The 14,157-nt window shown below is 46.9% G+C and overlaps 2 protein-coding genes across 14 annotated transcripts in view; one reads left to right on the forward strand and one right to left on the reverse strand.

Moving 5' to 3' along the window:
* SPTBN5 (spectrin beta, non-erythrocytic 5) overlaps positions 1-4,742 on the forward strand; it is a 99,195-nt gene extending 94,453 nt beyond the window's left edge. The window contains exons 62-67 of the mRNA XM_056344847.1: positions 244-315; positions 1,688-1,774; positions 2,181-2,272; positions 2,467-2,552; positions 3,044-3,179; positions 4,443-4,742. Coding sequence (XP_056200822.1) covers positions 244-315; positions 1,688-1,774; positions 2,181-2,272; positions 2,467-2,552; positions 3,044-3,179; positions 4,443-4,572 — 603 coding nt within the window. The 3' untranslated portion in view covers positions 4,573-4,742. The remainder of the gene's footprint in view (positions 1-243; positions 316-1,687; positions 1,775-2,180; positions 2,273-2,466; positions 2,553-3,043; positions 3,180-4,442) is intronic.
* A 2,464-nt stretch (positions 4,743-7,206) lies between these two features.
* LOC130152167 (cytosolic phospholipase A2 beta-like) overlaps positions 7,207-14,157 on the reverse strand; it is a 52,408-nt gene continuing 45,457 nt past the window's right edge. For 11 of the 13 annotated variants that reach the window (XM_056345214.1, XM_056345217.1, XM_056345213.1 and 8 more), the window contains 3 exons: positions 13,803-13,969; positions 13,110-13,296; positions 7,207-9,909 (listed from right to left, as the gene is read on the reverse strand). In XM_056345214.1, the coding sequence (XP_056201189.1) occupies positions 9,665-9,909; positions 13,110-13,296; positions 13,803-13,969 (599 nt within the window). In that variant the 3' untranslated portion in view covers positions 7,207-9,664. Of the gene's footprint in view, positions 9,910-13,109; positions 13,297-13,802; positions 13,970-14,157 lie in introns of those variants that run through there. The other 2 variants (XM_056345224.1, XR_008822904.1) reach the window with 2 other exon arrangements.

Consider the following 14,157-nt stretch of genomic DNA (forward strand, 5'->3'; position numbering starts at 1 on the left):
GCATAATTCCATAAAATAATAATCACAGAGCAAATTGCATGAGCATTCTCTTCATTTAGGTAGTATATCAGAGATGTGACTGCAACCTAGAGAGGATTCGTAGCTGTGCTGTGAATGTAAAGGCTAGAAGTAGTAGAGGTCAGTTTCTCTGGGTGGAATTTATCTAGAAAGACCTTCAGGAATTGTAACACTTGTTTAAGGGCCATTTTAAAGTTAAAACAACAATGGTTTTGTGTGTGTCAGGTTTCTGCAAGTCTTCAGCACATGGAGGGTTTCCTAGAAAAGAGAGACCAGCTCCTTCCAGGAAGACAACAGGTAGAAACAAATGCCATCACTTTGGGTTAATTCATCTTTCCTTGAGTTATGGGAGTTACATGAGTTATTCCCTGACATGGGAATCATGCAGAAGACTATCTTTCTACATTTAATGGATTTATGAACCAGAGCCTAGGCTGTATGAACATGTTAATTATGTCCCCCTGATTATAAATACAGATGTCAATATATCAACTGAGTTGGAGATGGGGGGGAAATCAGTGTTTTGAAAGACAAAAATGCAAGCTTCAAGACCCTGTACCAGCATGTGGTGGTTTGTTGGTAGAGGAAGCCCTCACTCCCATGTTCCCAATACTTGTGATTTCTAACTGTGCTAGAAAAAACTAAGGTTTTGGTTTATCTTTGAAGAAGTGGTTTGCTTAATTGAGAGCTGAATGAAAATCTAAATTCTTATCCCAGGAAAGAATGTCACTTCAGGTCAGTGGGCTAATGATCATAACAGGGCAGGAAATTTCTAATACTCACCACCAATATGTAGACATCTGAGTGTTTGCTGAGGTATCGCACGTGAACAAGTTGTCTTGGATTGTTTCTCCCATATAATGTTTCCTCTGAAACTTCTAACTTGAAAGACCTTTTTAAAAAATTGAATCCGGTATTGATTCCAGAGACTTCTGGAAGAGAAATTTAGTTTTTCCTCTCTTGTGGATAAGCTGAACATAGTCTGCTGTGATACTGAACTTCCATCTTACCAAAAAAGGGAAGTTATGACTTCTCTTCCTCAGGACTGTTTCCTTCCTTTTCTCTGAATGACCAAATTGTCAACTTGATTCACTGGCCTAACAAAATAAGAATATACTCAAGTAATAGGATCCTTCATCCAGAAGGGCCTGAAGGCACAAGGCTAACCTTTCAGTGGGGTAGGAAATAGCAGCTACTTTGCAGTGTCCAGGAGCGTTCCACTGGGGTTAGTTCAGGAAATGAAGAGGAATTCAGCAGCCACAGTAGATTGAAATCGCACGCTTAACAAAACTAGACTGTGACCAGCAGGCCAGGGCCAGTGTTCCAGCTGGGAAAAAAGTGGTGCTTTTAGTGGCCAAGAATAGACATAACATTGATTACCTACATTCTCTCAAAGATGTTGCTGACCACAACATGGTGTAGAGCTTGCTTGCACTAAGTTATGTCATTTGTTCAGTCCTGACTCACAGAGAGACCCCTCCTGAATCACCTATGCCAGAAACTACAGCAGGTTCTGTTTTTGTAGGGGATGACCATGGCTAAGAGAGCTCTTGTGATCATAATTCGGACAGCTCCAGGCTTCCTGTGAAAGCTGCACATGAAAGATTTCACTACTCCAATAGGATATGTAGCTAACAGTGGAATTTTGTTACCATTTTTATTCATGTAGCCAAGCTCAAGGTCTTGGAAATGCTTCTACGTGAAACTTGATGGATTGAAGCTTCATGTGTATAATGATGAAAAAGAAGCATCTAAGGTAATTTAGTTTGTGAATCTTTCTAGTAATCTCTGTGTTTAGCTGTGTAAAAATGCATTTCAAAGAAAAGATTTGGTTTGAGGCTGGGGTAATCGGTTCTATGTCAAATGTCAGCTGAGTGAAAATTCAACAGTTACTGAACTGATACGACCTGTAAGAATAATAAGCTTTCAGAAATCTTCAAACATACTCCTTAAAAGTAGTATCTTATTCGAGAATTGCATTTAAGGTATAACACAATAGTCCATTGTTCCTCTGGGGATTTTCCTATTCAGCGATCCTAGTTGTAAAGTTAGAAGCTGAAAAAGATAGTATGGGTGTGTAGTCAGCATGCAGGTTGGTATACAATTGAATCCTAGCAGAAATGACACAGAAGACATTTTGTTTTAATTTCATCCTCCTTCAGAACGTATCCGCAGTCCTGTCCCTCAGCATTCCCGGTGCCAAATGTGAGAGGCTGGTGAATTACATCAGGAAAGAGAATGCCTTCATGTTGCAGTAAGTCTTGCAGAGAAGTGCACTAATAAAAGCCTACGCAGCTAGCCATATGGTTTACTTGCTTGCAGACTCATAAGACTATATGTTGTTAGGAGATGTAACTGAGAGGTCTTACAGTGCTTGCCCCACCCACAAGGACAGAAGGTATAAGGTAAGACTAGCTAGAATTCACCTCCTGCTATCCTTATTTACAGGCTGAGAGATGGGGCAGAGTATTTCTTTGCAGCACCTTCTCGGGCACTGATGGAGGACTGGCTGCAATTACTACAGAATAATATAGGTACGTTCCCACTTCCTTCAGGAATGAGCTGTGCTTTTAGCAGGCGGTGGTGAGAGAAAGGGAAGAGAATAAGAAGGGGTCGTTAGCCTGGGGCAATTTGAGCTGTCCTCCTTGCTTCTGTCAGACAGCAGTATACAAGTCACCTGCCACCTTGCACTGTAACGACCCGGCAGGAGGGTGCCCAGGGTGACTTGCAGAGCAACCTTTCAGTTGTACTGCGGCTGACATCGGGTTATTGCCCGGGAGGGGCCTTGCCCAAGGGCTGCATTCATCCTTTTACTAAGGAGTTGCTTTGGAGCGTGATCAACAGCCTTTCTTCTGAATCTAGATCTCTTTCTGGACACCTCACTAGGCAGCAGCTTCCTGGAAAGGAAGCCAGAGCACAGTTATAACAATGGTGTTCAGAGAAAATTGTTACGGACCCAGAAATAGCAAACTCTGCATCTAACACTACTTCAGGAGAGTTTTATTTGTGTTCTTTGACTTTACAGGACACAGTAACAGATCACATCCCACAGTGGTGGTGCAGCCTTTTACTTCAAGCACAGAGGCCTCCAAGAAAGGACTGTGGGAGTTCCCAGGCAGAGAGACTGCTGAAAGAGTAACCAGCAAAAGCTCACTCCTGAGGTAGGGGCTCTGTGCTGCAAGGCTGAGCAGTTGTTGGTGCTGTTTGTGTTTGGGTAGTGGTCACCTACAAAGGGAGACTGTCCTGAGGTCAAAAAGTCCTGCTTTTCTGTCATGGATGTCACAGAAACGGCGGGGCTGGGGCAGTGCCCGTCCCCCTGCGCTCGGCACGGGTGAGGCCGCCCCTCGAGCCCTGGGCTCAGCTCTGGGCCCCTCACGGCCAGAGGGACACTGAGGGGCTGGAGCGTGTCCAGAGCCGGGCGGGGGCTGGGGGGGCTCAGCCTGGAGAGGAGGGGGCTGGGGGGGCCTGGTCGCTCCCTGCAGCTGCCTGACAGGGGCTGTGGGCAGGGGGGGTCGGTCTCTGCTCCCACGGAACAAGCGACAGGACAAGGGGAGGTTCAGGTTGGATATTAGGAAAAAATTCTTCACCGAGAGGACTGTCAAGCACTGGAACAGTCCACCATCCCTGGAGGTATTTAAAAGATGTGCAGACATGGCACTTAGGGACATGGCTTAGCGGTGGGCTTGGCAATGCTGGATTAACAGTTAGACTTCACGATCTTAATGGTCTTTTCCAACCTAACGATTCTACCATTCCGTGATTCTAATCCAGTAAAATATATTAGTCTTGAGTATGGTCCATCCTTAATTAATTTGTGCCATTTCTGATGTGCTACAGCCCATTTTTCAAATTGGGCCTCTACCATAGGCAGCCCTATCTTGCCTGTGGTTGATGACTTAAAATTGGGACACACAGAGGAACTCTCATGTCATCTGTTGTAGGCACCAAAGTTACTGAAATGAAGTATCTGATCTGAAGACAGGGTTACCTGTATGCTCAACGGGGTAAGACTTGTTCCAGCAGATGAGGGTATCAGAGCAGGAGTCTGCAATAGGTGCTTTGGATTTTCCTCTGAACATTCTCTCCAGCAGGGTCTGAAAGGAACCCCGCCTCCAGTTTAGGGAGGGTTTGACAAACCAGTTGTCAAAAGTTGCATTGATGGAATACTTCCCTCAAAGGCTGTTTTGGGAATCCAGACACAGGCATGGAAAACACAGCTGCAGCCAAATTCAGGAATTCAGCCTGTAGTGTAAATCAATTTCTTTTGCATTTGGAACCTGTAAAAATCTCACAGGCCGTGACGTGAAATCCTTAGTCCCTCTGCCTGGTAGAATTTTGCTGCTGAGCTAGATGCCCAACAAGTTCTTACATGTACAGCGTGACTGAATTGCAGCTGATCTTCTGGTGATGCATGTTGTTGACAGGAGAACGCCTTCCTTCAAAATCAAATTGGAGAGAGAGTCTGCAGAAATTTCCAGAGATTTTAAGAAAGATGGGACTGCAGTGACACAAGCCTCCATCACCACTCTAAGCCTAGAACCAAGTGGCAAGTAGTAGAAGCAAGAAGAGAAAAATGACATTTGCCTCAGTGAATACCAGACCTCTTCACCATTGTATCTTAACCCAGCCCTCTGGAAATGTATTGATATGTTTTAAGTTAATCACACCACTTGTTTTAATTATGTATTAAATCTAGTAAAGCCATTAAATATAATTAAACAGGACTGCATCTGGTATAATTTTGTGTATGCAGTGGCTCTGTCACCCACGCGTTACCTACTCCAAGTTACCTAATGGAAGAGCGGAGACCTTTAAGCCAGACAGCTCAAGTGAAGTGACTGCAAGACAGAAATGGGGAGCACTGAGCAGAGCAGGAGGCGTAAGCTGCGAGTGAAAGCTGCCTCCTGCCAGTAGCTTTGCAGATAGTGATGCGCAGGATTTGAGAGGGTTGGACACCACAGAGGCAGAAGTCTCAAAGGGAACGTTTGTTATGTAATTCCTGCAGTGTTTTGTAGTCTCCACAGTCTTTCATTTTTTACAACACATTAACCAACAGTTCCCTGAGTAGTTGCCAGTTCTTTCTGGAGGAGGTTACCAGGAAAAAAATTCCTGCAGTGTTACTCATTTTTAATGGAACCTCAAACTGAAATTATGCCTGAACAATCAGTCTTTTGGTGTAAAAGGAGAGGAAAAGCAGAACAGCAAGGAGGAAGTCTAGTTCCTAGACCACTGCTGTCAGAAGGACCAAAACCTAGGTTAACAAGAGCCTATTGGGAAATTGGATGGAGTAGGATTTATATAATAGTGTTTTGGGGGAAGGAAAGAAGCGTGTCCTGTAGCATGTTATCTGTACGAAGTCTCAACTTACCCTCCTTACACTCTTGGCCTTTTGGACTGTCCTCCATCTTACGGGCATGTCCTCGTCACTCCTGACGGGGGTTGCTCTGCTGGCACAGCCGCTGGCGCAGTTTGCTTTGTTTGCGCGGCTTACTCGTACTGATGGGGCGTCCGCTCTGACCGCCGGGTGTTTCAGCAGAGCTGCTGCTCACAGTCTGTGTTGACAAAGGGGCGTGTTCTGCACCTGGTGCTGAGTTTTGCACTTTTCCTTGTTCAACTTCATGAGGTTTCTGTTGGTGCAGTCCTCGAGCTTTCTTGATGTCCTTCTGGCTGGGAGGCGGGGGGCTTGAAAAAAAGGCAGCTCGTGAGGTGGAAGCCTGTTGTGATTGTATGCATGGCAAATGTTAATCAAAGAATGAGTCTGGGTTTCCAAGCATCCATACCCACAGCTAAGCTGGGGCTCACCAGTCATTACAGGGGCAATGCCTTAAAGCATTTTATGTTGTTGTGTGGTTGTCTCAGTATTTTCCCTAACAGAGTGATGTAGTGGCCCGTGTTGATCTCAGCAGCTGGACTGCCCAGGCCTCGTGCTGTTACCACTTCTGGCTTCCTGAAGCAGAAGCCTCATGCGCTGTGTGCTCCCAGCTGCAGGCTCCATCCACCTCCACACGGCTCTGCTTGCCTCACCCCCTACACCTCATTTCGCTTCGGTCCTGGCTCCGTGCAGGGCACTGAGGAAGCAGCTTGGGTGGCTCAGGCTGTTGCTTTCCACAAGGCATCAGCTGCCGTTGCTCAACAAGAGTCTAGTTGCTGCCAGCAGTGACTGCTGGCTGTGTGGCATCCACGCTGGGTGCGCCTGAGGTGTTTCAACATTGTTTACCCCAGAGGAGCTTTCCCAGAGAGTCTGAGGGGAGATGCACACCGTGCTGTGCAGCAGCAGGAGGACTGGCCTTGAGACGCAGCTGCAAGAAGGCATGCTCAAAGACAAAATTACCAGCCCTATTCTGACCATGTGTCTTCTGACAGCGCTGGCTGCCAGGAGGTGGCCAGGCACAAACTGAAGCAATGTCGTGTCGTTTTACCTCGGGCACTGAGATCAGTTTGGCTTCCCAGCCTTAACCCGATCGTGCTCTGTGCTCCTTCGCTTCATTCTCGCCTTCCTGCTGCAAATAACTCTTTTACCTCCAGGAACTGGTTTATATCCCTTGAAAGTGGATTTCATGGGATATATTTCCTGTCAGCAATGTCATTACCATTATTAAAACTGCTGCTTCCATCTACCCATGGGTCCTTTAAGGCTCTGTGTAGACTTGCCATGCTGCTACACTGGTCGGCAGTTTTATCATTTCATGCAGTTTTATGCTACTCGGTGCTTGTATCAATCAGTTGTGAATGCTTGAAGCAGAAAGCTAAAATCCTTGCACAAGCTATCTTGCTGCCTGAATAGAATATGTTAGCATTAGGATTAAAAGAGGCGGTCACAAAGGATGATACCTAAACTCTTCCTCAGCAGCGCTCTGATATGAAGCTGTGTGCCGTTTCTGGGCCAGAGGGCTCTTGCCTACTTCCTCTCTCCTCTAGTACCGAACGGTAAATTGTTCGAAGGCTTTAGGAAATCCCATGCATCCTTAAATACGGGGCATCACAGAGGTGCAACGGCCTAAATGTTTGTCACACATTTCCCAGTTATATGTGTGACGGGAACCAATCCTGGGTGCCCACAAAAAGAAAATCTGAAAACCAGTGACCTCCCTAGAGCAGTCATCTAGCACAAGCACTGCTAATACAACTGGGAAAAACGTAGTCTTGTGTTTAAATATGTAAAGACTTCCATGGGTCTGTTGCTTCTTTGCAATAGTTTATTTTTCATTAATATATTATTAAACAGTTAAAAGACACAAGCAAGCAATTTCTATAAAGAGTAGCTAACAACTATAAGAACAAATTTTTGTTTCCTTTGTGTTTGGCAGCAGATAGCAAGCTCTAGATTTGTGGGGATTTTCCAGCATAATGTTCATATGAGCGCAGTGATCTGGGGTGCAATTTGGATGAGGTTTTTCATGCATGCATTCACTGTCGGTGGTTAAGCAAACATAACACCAGAACAGCAAGACCGTTTATAGACATGTCATCTGCCTTTTCGCTCACGCTTTTTTATGGTGAGATGTGGAGACGGCTTTCTCCTTGCGGCGCCCACTTTGGTTTTCATGTGCTCCACTCAAGCAGCCGTTTGGCAGCGCGTGGCACGAGGCGGGACCGAGGCAAGCAGCAAGCGCACGGCCTTTGGGACAAACGCACGGTGCTTCTGCGACCCATTTCCTCAGACCCTGCGGACATCCCGCGGGAAACAAGGCCCAAGGTGCAGAGCTGCGCGCAGGTCGCTGGTCAGCATGCGCCGCTGCAAGCTGTGCGCCGTGGGTCGGTGGGGTTCAGGCTCTGCAAAGCAGCATGCTCCGAACCGGAGCCCAGGTGCGCTTCGAGGGACAGCACGTGCCAGCCCCCGCTTCCCAACAAGCTCCATGGATAAGACTGTGCCCGCTGTGGGTCTGTCCACCCTGCAGCGTCCCCCAGCAGCCTTCGCTGTCACAGATGCCCTCCAGGTCCTCCTGCCACACCATCAGGTCAGCAACGTTTTCCCTCAGTCTCATGCTACAAAAACAAACAAACAAAAAAAAAAAACCCAACCAAAACAAATAAAAAACCCACCCTACTCTGATGGGCAATGATACAGCCCTCACATAATTTAAGGGTCTGAAATATAAAAACAGACTTAAAAAAATCCTATTATTGTTTAAGACTATATGGGCCCTCAAGGGGCACATGCTGGCCTGTGCCTCTGGGCTGCAAGGTTGAACAGGCAGACCCCTGTTTCCCTTCCTTTGTCTAATTTTGGATTTCAAGTAAAACTAAGTTTAGATATCAAGTAAATTTCCAACACACAAGAAATGTGTAAGATTTTCCTTGGAGGTTCTGATGAACATGCTGTGTTTGGATTAAATAAGCCAGAAGCAGGTCCAAATCCTTCAGTGCCAGGAAGTCTGGAAACTTCTCTGACTTCTGTGGAGCTCTCTCACTGCTCAGCGTCCTTCCCTACCATCTTTTTAACATAGTGGAGGGCTATAAAGATGTTCCAAGCTCCTAATTCAAGGCAAAGTCTCTCACCGCACGCCAAAGCAAATGAAAACCAGGTGTCATTACTGGAGGAAAACCTTCGGAAAAAAAAGAGGTGTGATAAAGAATTTCCTTTTTTTTAATTTGTGCTCTATTTTAGTGCATCACCTATTAAAAATACCTTGTCTATGATATTAGGGGTAGAAGACTGTAAAGGGAAAAAGAACCTCTATATGTGAAAAATGCAGTGGCTATGCATTCTGTTAGCGAGTTATGTTATGCTACATTCAGTCTGCATACGTAAGAAGCACCAGCTTATGTCTCAGTCACAATTATTAAATTAAATGTACTTGAGTCTATGGTAATTAGGCACCTCAAGTTTCTGGTATCAAAAGCTTGTTTCAGGCTCTTGACATTCTAATGCACAAAGACACTACCCATATAAATTAATACAATCACTCATGCCTTATGCAGAATTTTTCCTCCAGCCAACACTCAAAAGAACCGTACTCACTCCTTGTAGCTAATGTTCTCTCTCCTTGAAATGTAACTGCCCCCCTCGTGGCAGTCTGGAGCAGCATTTCTGTGCCAAACTCTTGCACGGGAATGGAAAAAAGGAATAATTTCTAAATCAGCAAGGGGAAGGGGCCAGACAGAACGCAGTTGTCAACATTGCAGTCTGGCTGTTGTTCACAGATATATGACTCTTTGGCCTGACTGCAAAGCTGAGCCCACCCATTCAGTGCAAATTCTAGTTGCTCAGCCTATCTGAAAATCTGGACATTACTGAATGCAAATGGCCAGGACTTGGTTTGTAACAAAGCATTAAAAAGACACCGACAATGGGCTCAGGACTGAGGGACAGGCACAGATGAAGAGCTATCACTATCACCACCACCATACGCTGTAACATCAGGGAGATCCTCAAGGTCTCTGCTAGCCAGAACCCTAATTTCTTAACAAGACCACAGTGTGAGGCTCTCATGGTCTGAAAACTCGAGGGAAGGAGATTAAATAAACCCTTTTGAAAGCTAGGATCTTGAACAAGGCAAAGATGAGAAATGTTATGGTTTTCTCAGTTCCCTGCAAACAGTGAATGCTGTGGTTGCAGTGTGACTGTGACATGTTATAAAGTGACTGTGATATGTTGTAATGTGACTGTCGTAGCCTTCAGTGGGGAACAGTGCGAAAACCCAGCCTAGGGGTATCCAGCTCCAGAATGGCCAGGGAGATTCCCAGTCCTGCTGCTTCTCCTCCGTTCTACGGCACTCCGGAGTGCCTGGAGGAGCAGGTCTTTGTTATTGAGGATGTTGTATTTGCTCAGGTTCACAAGTTTGTCAAAATTTTCAGAGGAGTAGATCAGCCTAATGAGGTAGTAGGGTGAGCAGTTGTTCTCCAGATTCACTTTGCCTTCTTCAATCTCTGAGTGACAGCGCTTTACCCCTGCAGAAAAGACAAAAACCACCATGACGAGTTGAATCTGGAGCACAAGACACACGGTGTTGGAGGGGACCAATCTACTTGGTATAACCTGCTGTGAAAAACGTCCTCCAAGAAAGATTGCACCCCGCTTCCCCCCAACAGCTTAGAAAAGCCATTCCTGGTCAGCTTCCCCAGCTGCTCCTCCTTCCCCCTCCTGCTAAAGAGCAGCCCTGGGGATGCCGCAGCAGGGGGGCACCTTCCCCTCATCCTGCCCCTGCAGACAGCCATTCCTGGGCAGCGTGCCCCTGGGTCCACAGCCTTTGCCAGTCCCTGTAATTCTGGCTCTCAGACATGCCACACACCTGGAACACCTTCCCAATTCTGTGATCAGGCCTTGATTAGCCTGGTGCAGCATGGGGAGGTGCTGAGGAAACACAGCACCCCACATCAGCCTCTCAGCCTTCAACTCCTTGGAGTTAATTGTCCCTGTTAGGTCAATCTTTTGGTTGGACACCCTAATTACCTTCACCAGGCACTTCAGCAGCTTCATACTTTCCATTCTACAAAATGTTAAGAGCTAAATTTTTGCCTCTGTTTTTCACTTATCTCCTTGCAGTCTGAACCAAATATGCCCAAACCACGAATGTATTGTGAGATGACTGTCAGCGGGGCTACAAACGAATGGCGGAGATACTCCCTATAGCATCTGCCAGAACTGCATGAAAATGACACATTAATTTTGCTTGAGACATTACGGGGTTTAGTCTAACCTAGTGGTTTCTGGGCAGTGTGATCTCAGGGCGCTGGGCACAGGCTATGACTAGAAGTATTAGAAATGTCCAAGTTTTGCTCCACTCGGCTTCCTGATATTGCAACCCACCTTATCTGTGCTGTCTACGTCCAGATACAGCTGGCATCTCCCTCAAGCACAGTCTTGGCCTCACACACACGTATATGATGCACAGTTGCGTCATATATGGGCACTTCACAAGCTGATTCTCTTTTCCAGAATTCAAATAGTCAAAAGCTAGAAAAATCAGTACCTACATTCCACAAGGTGTCTCTCAGCCCTCTAGAAATGAAAAGCTCCACTGTTGAAATCCACGCAAGCAGGTTGCCAAGGACCCCAGCCGCCCACGTCAGTTGCTGGCTGACAATGTGATGGATGCATCGCCAGCTGCTCGGAGAGACGCAGGTGAGCATCACAGCTCATGAGTTTGGGCCCAGAGCACAGAGAAGCTGCAGAAGCTGCTTTGCGCTGCATAATCTCACCCCCCTTTCATTCAGAGAGACTAACACTCTCACCTGTTGTACCTGCTAGCCACTGCTCAATGCCCGTATCCCACCACACATCGCCATTTGGACCATCTCCAGCCTCCACTGAACAAGCTTAGTCCCCTCTACTAGGTCTATCTCCTCCGTTCATTCATGGAGTTTCTACATGTGACCTCATTGGTGTAGTCCCTACCGCACATATTCTCTGAGCACTGGTGAACATCACAGCAGAAAAGGGGCTTTACATAACCCGTTCTGCTGCTGTTCATAACCTTCCGCAAACATTCCCTCAGAAGCATCCGTTTTGCTGGGGTCCCACTCTCACAGTGTAATTTGGGGTAAAGCTGGGAGGAGAGCGGATGCCCCGTCTGCCGTGTTGAGCAGCTGCAAGGGCGAGCGGAAGTTCCCGTGGCCTGACAACCCAAACGGTGGCGCGTGAGAGCGGCGCAAGCTGCAGCACAGAGGAAGGTCTCAGGTGAAGGCAGACAGCAGAGGCACCTGCCTGTCTGGTTTTTTGCAGAGTATCCCACAGACTGTTGGAAAAACCTGGTCTGTGCTGAGGCTTTCTTGTCCTAACACGGCCTTTGCTGCTTCACATCTGCGTTCACAGACAAGACCTGAGAGCAGACCCCACTGCCCAGGGCCACCCGATGGGCCTCCATGTGGAACTGACCCAGCTGCGTGTGCCCCATAGCAAAGCCACATCTGTTGTTGAAATCCCTGGAGAAAGGAAGAAAGGAAAGGAGCTGTCTTACCTGGGAAACTCAGGGTCTTGCTGTCTGCTAATCATGGACACAGAGCTGCCAAACTTACATGCAAAGCTCTTTAACAAGTGCAGGACAAGAGGCTTTCCCTTGAGTACACCACAGGATAATGGAGTTTTTCTGGCAGCTGTTTCTATTCACCGTCTTTTAGCAAAGGAGGTAACCTTGTTCTCCCACAGTGCTTGTACCAGCACCACATAACAGCTAGGCCAAGGTAGGGCAGTCAGTGACTTTTATGGTTCTTACCCCTATGCCAACTATACATTTCATCCCCCAAACACCCACCTCCTGCTATTTAGTTTTCTGAACAAGTTCACAGTAGAATTACTTAACCCAGCTGTCGGCAGCCACGCGCCAGTTCTTCCTGCTTGGACTCTTGGGCCACGAACATAATCACCACTCTTGCTGGAGAGGCTTGCTAATCCTCTCCACCTGGACGGTGGCTGGCACCAAAACGCGAGGGTATGGGAGAAGCTGCTGGTGCCCAGCCTGCTTGCTTACTGCTAGGCCTTAAATCGAGAGGGGGAGGGGGAGGGAAGAAGCAGGTGGAAGATGTTCTCAGTCTCTTCTGGATGGAGAAAGAATTCTGGCCCTACCTTTTCCCCAGCATCTTACCATTGCAAGTGCTCCTTCTCCAGTATGCCCTGCAGTGGGAGTTGTGTTTTAAAGCCTTGATCTGACCCGTGTCTTACTCGACATCACTGCGTCTGCGGTGGTTTGCTACCCTGCCTCTTGAGCAGCACATGGAGGCTAATCAGTGGGAGATACGAACCCGTCTCAGCTACCTCTGTCACATCATGGTTTACTGGATGGGACACACAATTTCACTCTGTGTATGGGGAACATAGTCCCAGTTTTGGCGAGCAGGTTAACATGACTGGGTTAACAGGAAAAGAGTCAACACCTCCTTCTCCCCTGCCATAGTAGAAACTCATGTACTTTGAGCTGAATGTGGTAAACTAAACCCAGCCCGAGAGATGAGTGAGCACGCTCATTCGTAGCCCAGTGGTAGAGGCAAATATATGTGTATGACCGCGATGGGTAGGAGACGGGATGGCCTCACTCACACAAAGGCTGTGCCCTCGTTTAGAATTATTGCTACAAAGGACAAAAGGCCCAAGGTGTGGAAAAAGAAATGGCCCAAACTTAACTAGAAAGTACAGTTTTGTCGACTGAACTTACCGGGCTCCTTGAATTCCTTAAAGGTGTCATTCACCAGGGGAAAATGGATTACTATGGGTGCTCTGGGGTCCTCTGCATCCGAAAACACGTAACATTCCTTTGGGTTCTCCTCCTCTTCTTTACTTAGCTCCACTTTGGGGAATGGGATATTTTGTATCTTGCAATATTTGTACGTCATCTCCAATTGCTGTGAACGCAGAATGTCATTGTCTTAAAGCTAACACTAAGACAAGAGTCAGGCTTACTGAGGTATCACCGAAATACTATGGCAACTTAATTCAGTCCCTCGCACCACTCTGCAATGAATGTGTAGTCCAAAGCAACCACAGTATAACCCTACTTTCTGCCACCACTCACCACATGTCAGAAGATGCTTCTTAGCATGAAAGCCATGCTTAGAACTTGTCATGAGGCCAGACCAAGAGAGATCAAGGTCATTTCTCCAGCAAACAATTGTTACTGCATTCCCTGAGGATCCTTGGGAGTGTATGCTGCAATCCACCGCAGAGAAAAGAGCCTAACAGTTTCTATAGTTCTGGTCTTGAAGAAAGTTTCTTTCCTCCTCCAAGATATGAAGACTGCTTTGCCCTTCAGTATACGATCAAGACTTAGACAACCGCTTACTTAACAGTTTTAATCACACAAGAAGAGTTTTACCAGGGCGCAAGGAGCAGAGCATGTTAATCTTCTCACCTTGAACACATTCCCCAGACCATAATCAAGTGAGATAATGACGTCTACATTCCTCTCTGGCTTGAAAAGGGCTGCACCACTGGTGTTGATGAAATAGCCAACATCTATCAGGCAAAGATATTTCTGCAGTGGTGTCAGATTGTTAGGGAAAGCATCCAGCACAGTGTCTGAAAAACATTTTGAATACAGTTAGTGGTGCATTGGTAGGAAAGGAGGACTCGGTAATTCTGTCTGTGCTAACGTGTTAAGTCCAGCCCCTTGGTTTCCCTCAAGAGCAGGCTCACCTCCCTCCGTAATGCGAGCACGCAACCGCGGCCGCAGGAGCACACCCGCCAAACTGCAGGTCTGAGCACCC

This window comes from Falco biarmicus, chromosome 7 (assembly GCF_023638135.1).
Source record: "Falco biarmicus isolate bFalBia1 chromosome 7, bFalBia1.pri, whole genome shotgun sequence".
Classification (NCBI taxonomy): Eukaryota; Metazoa; Chordata; class Aves; order Falconiformes; family Falconidae; genus Falco; species Falco biarmicus.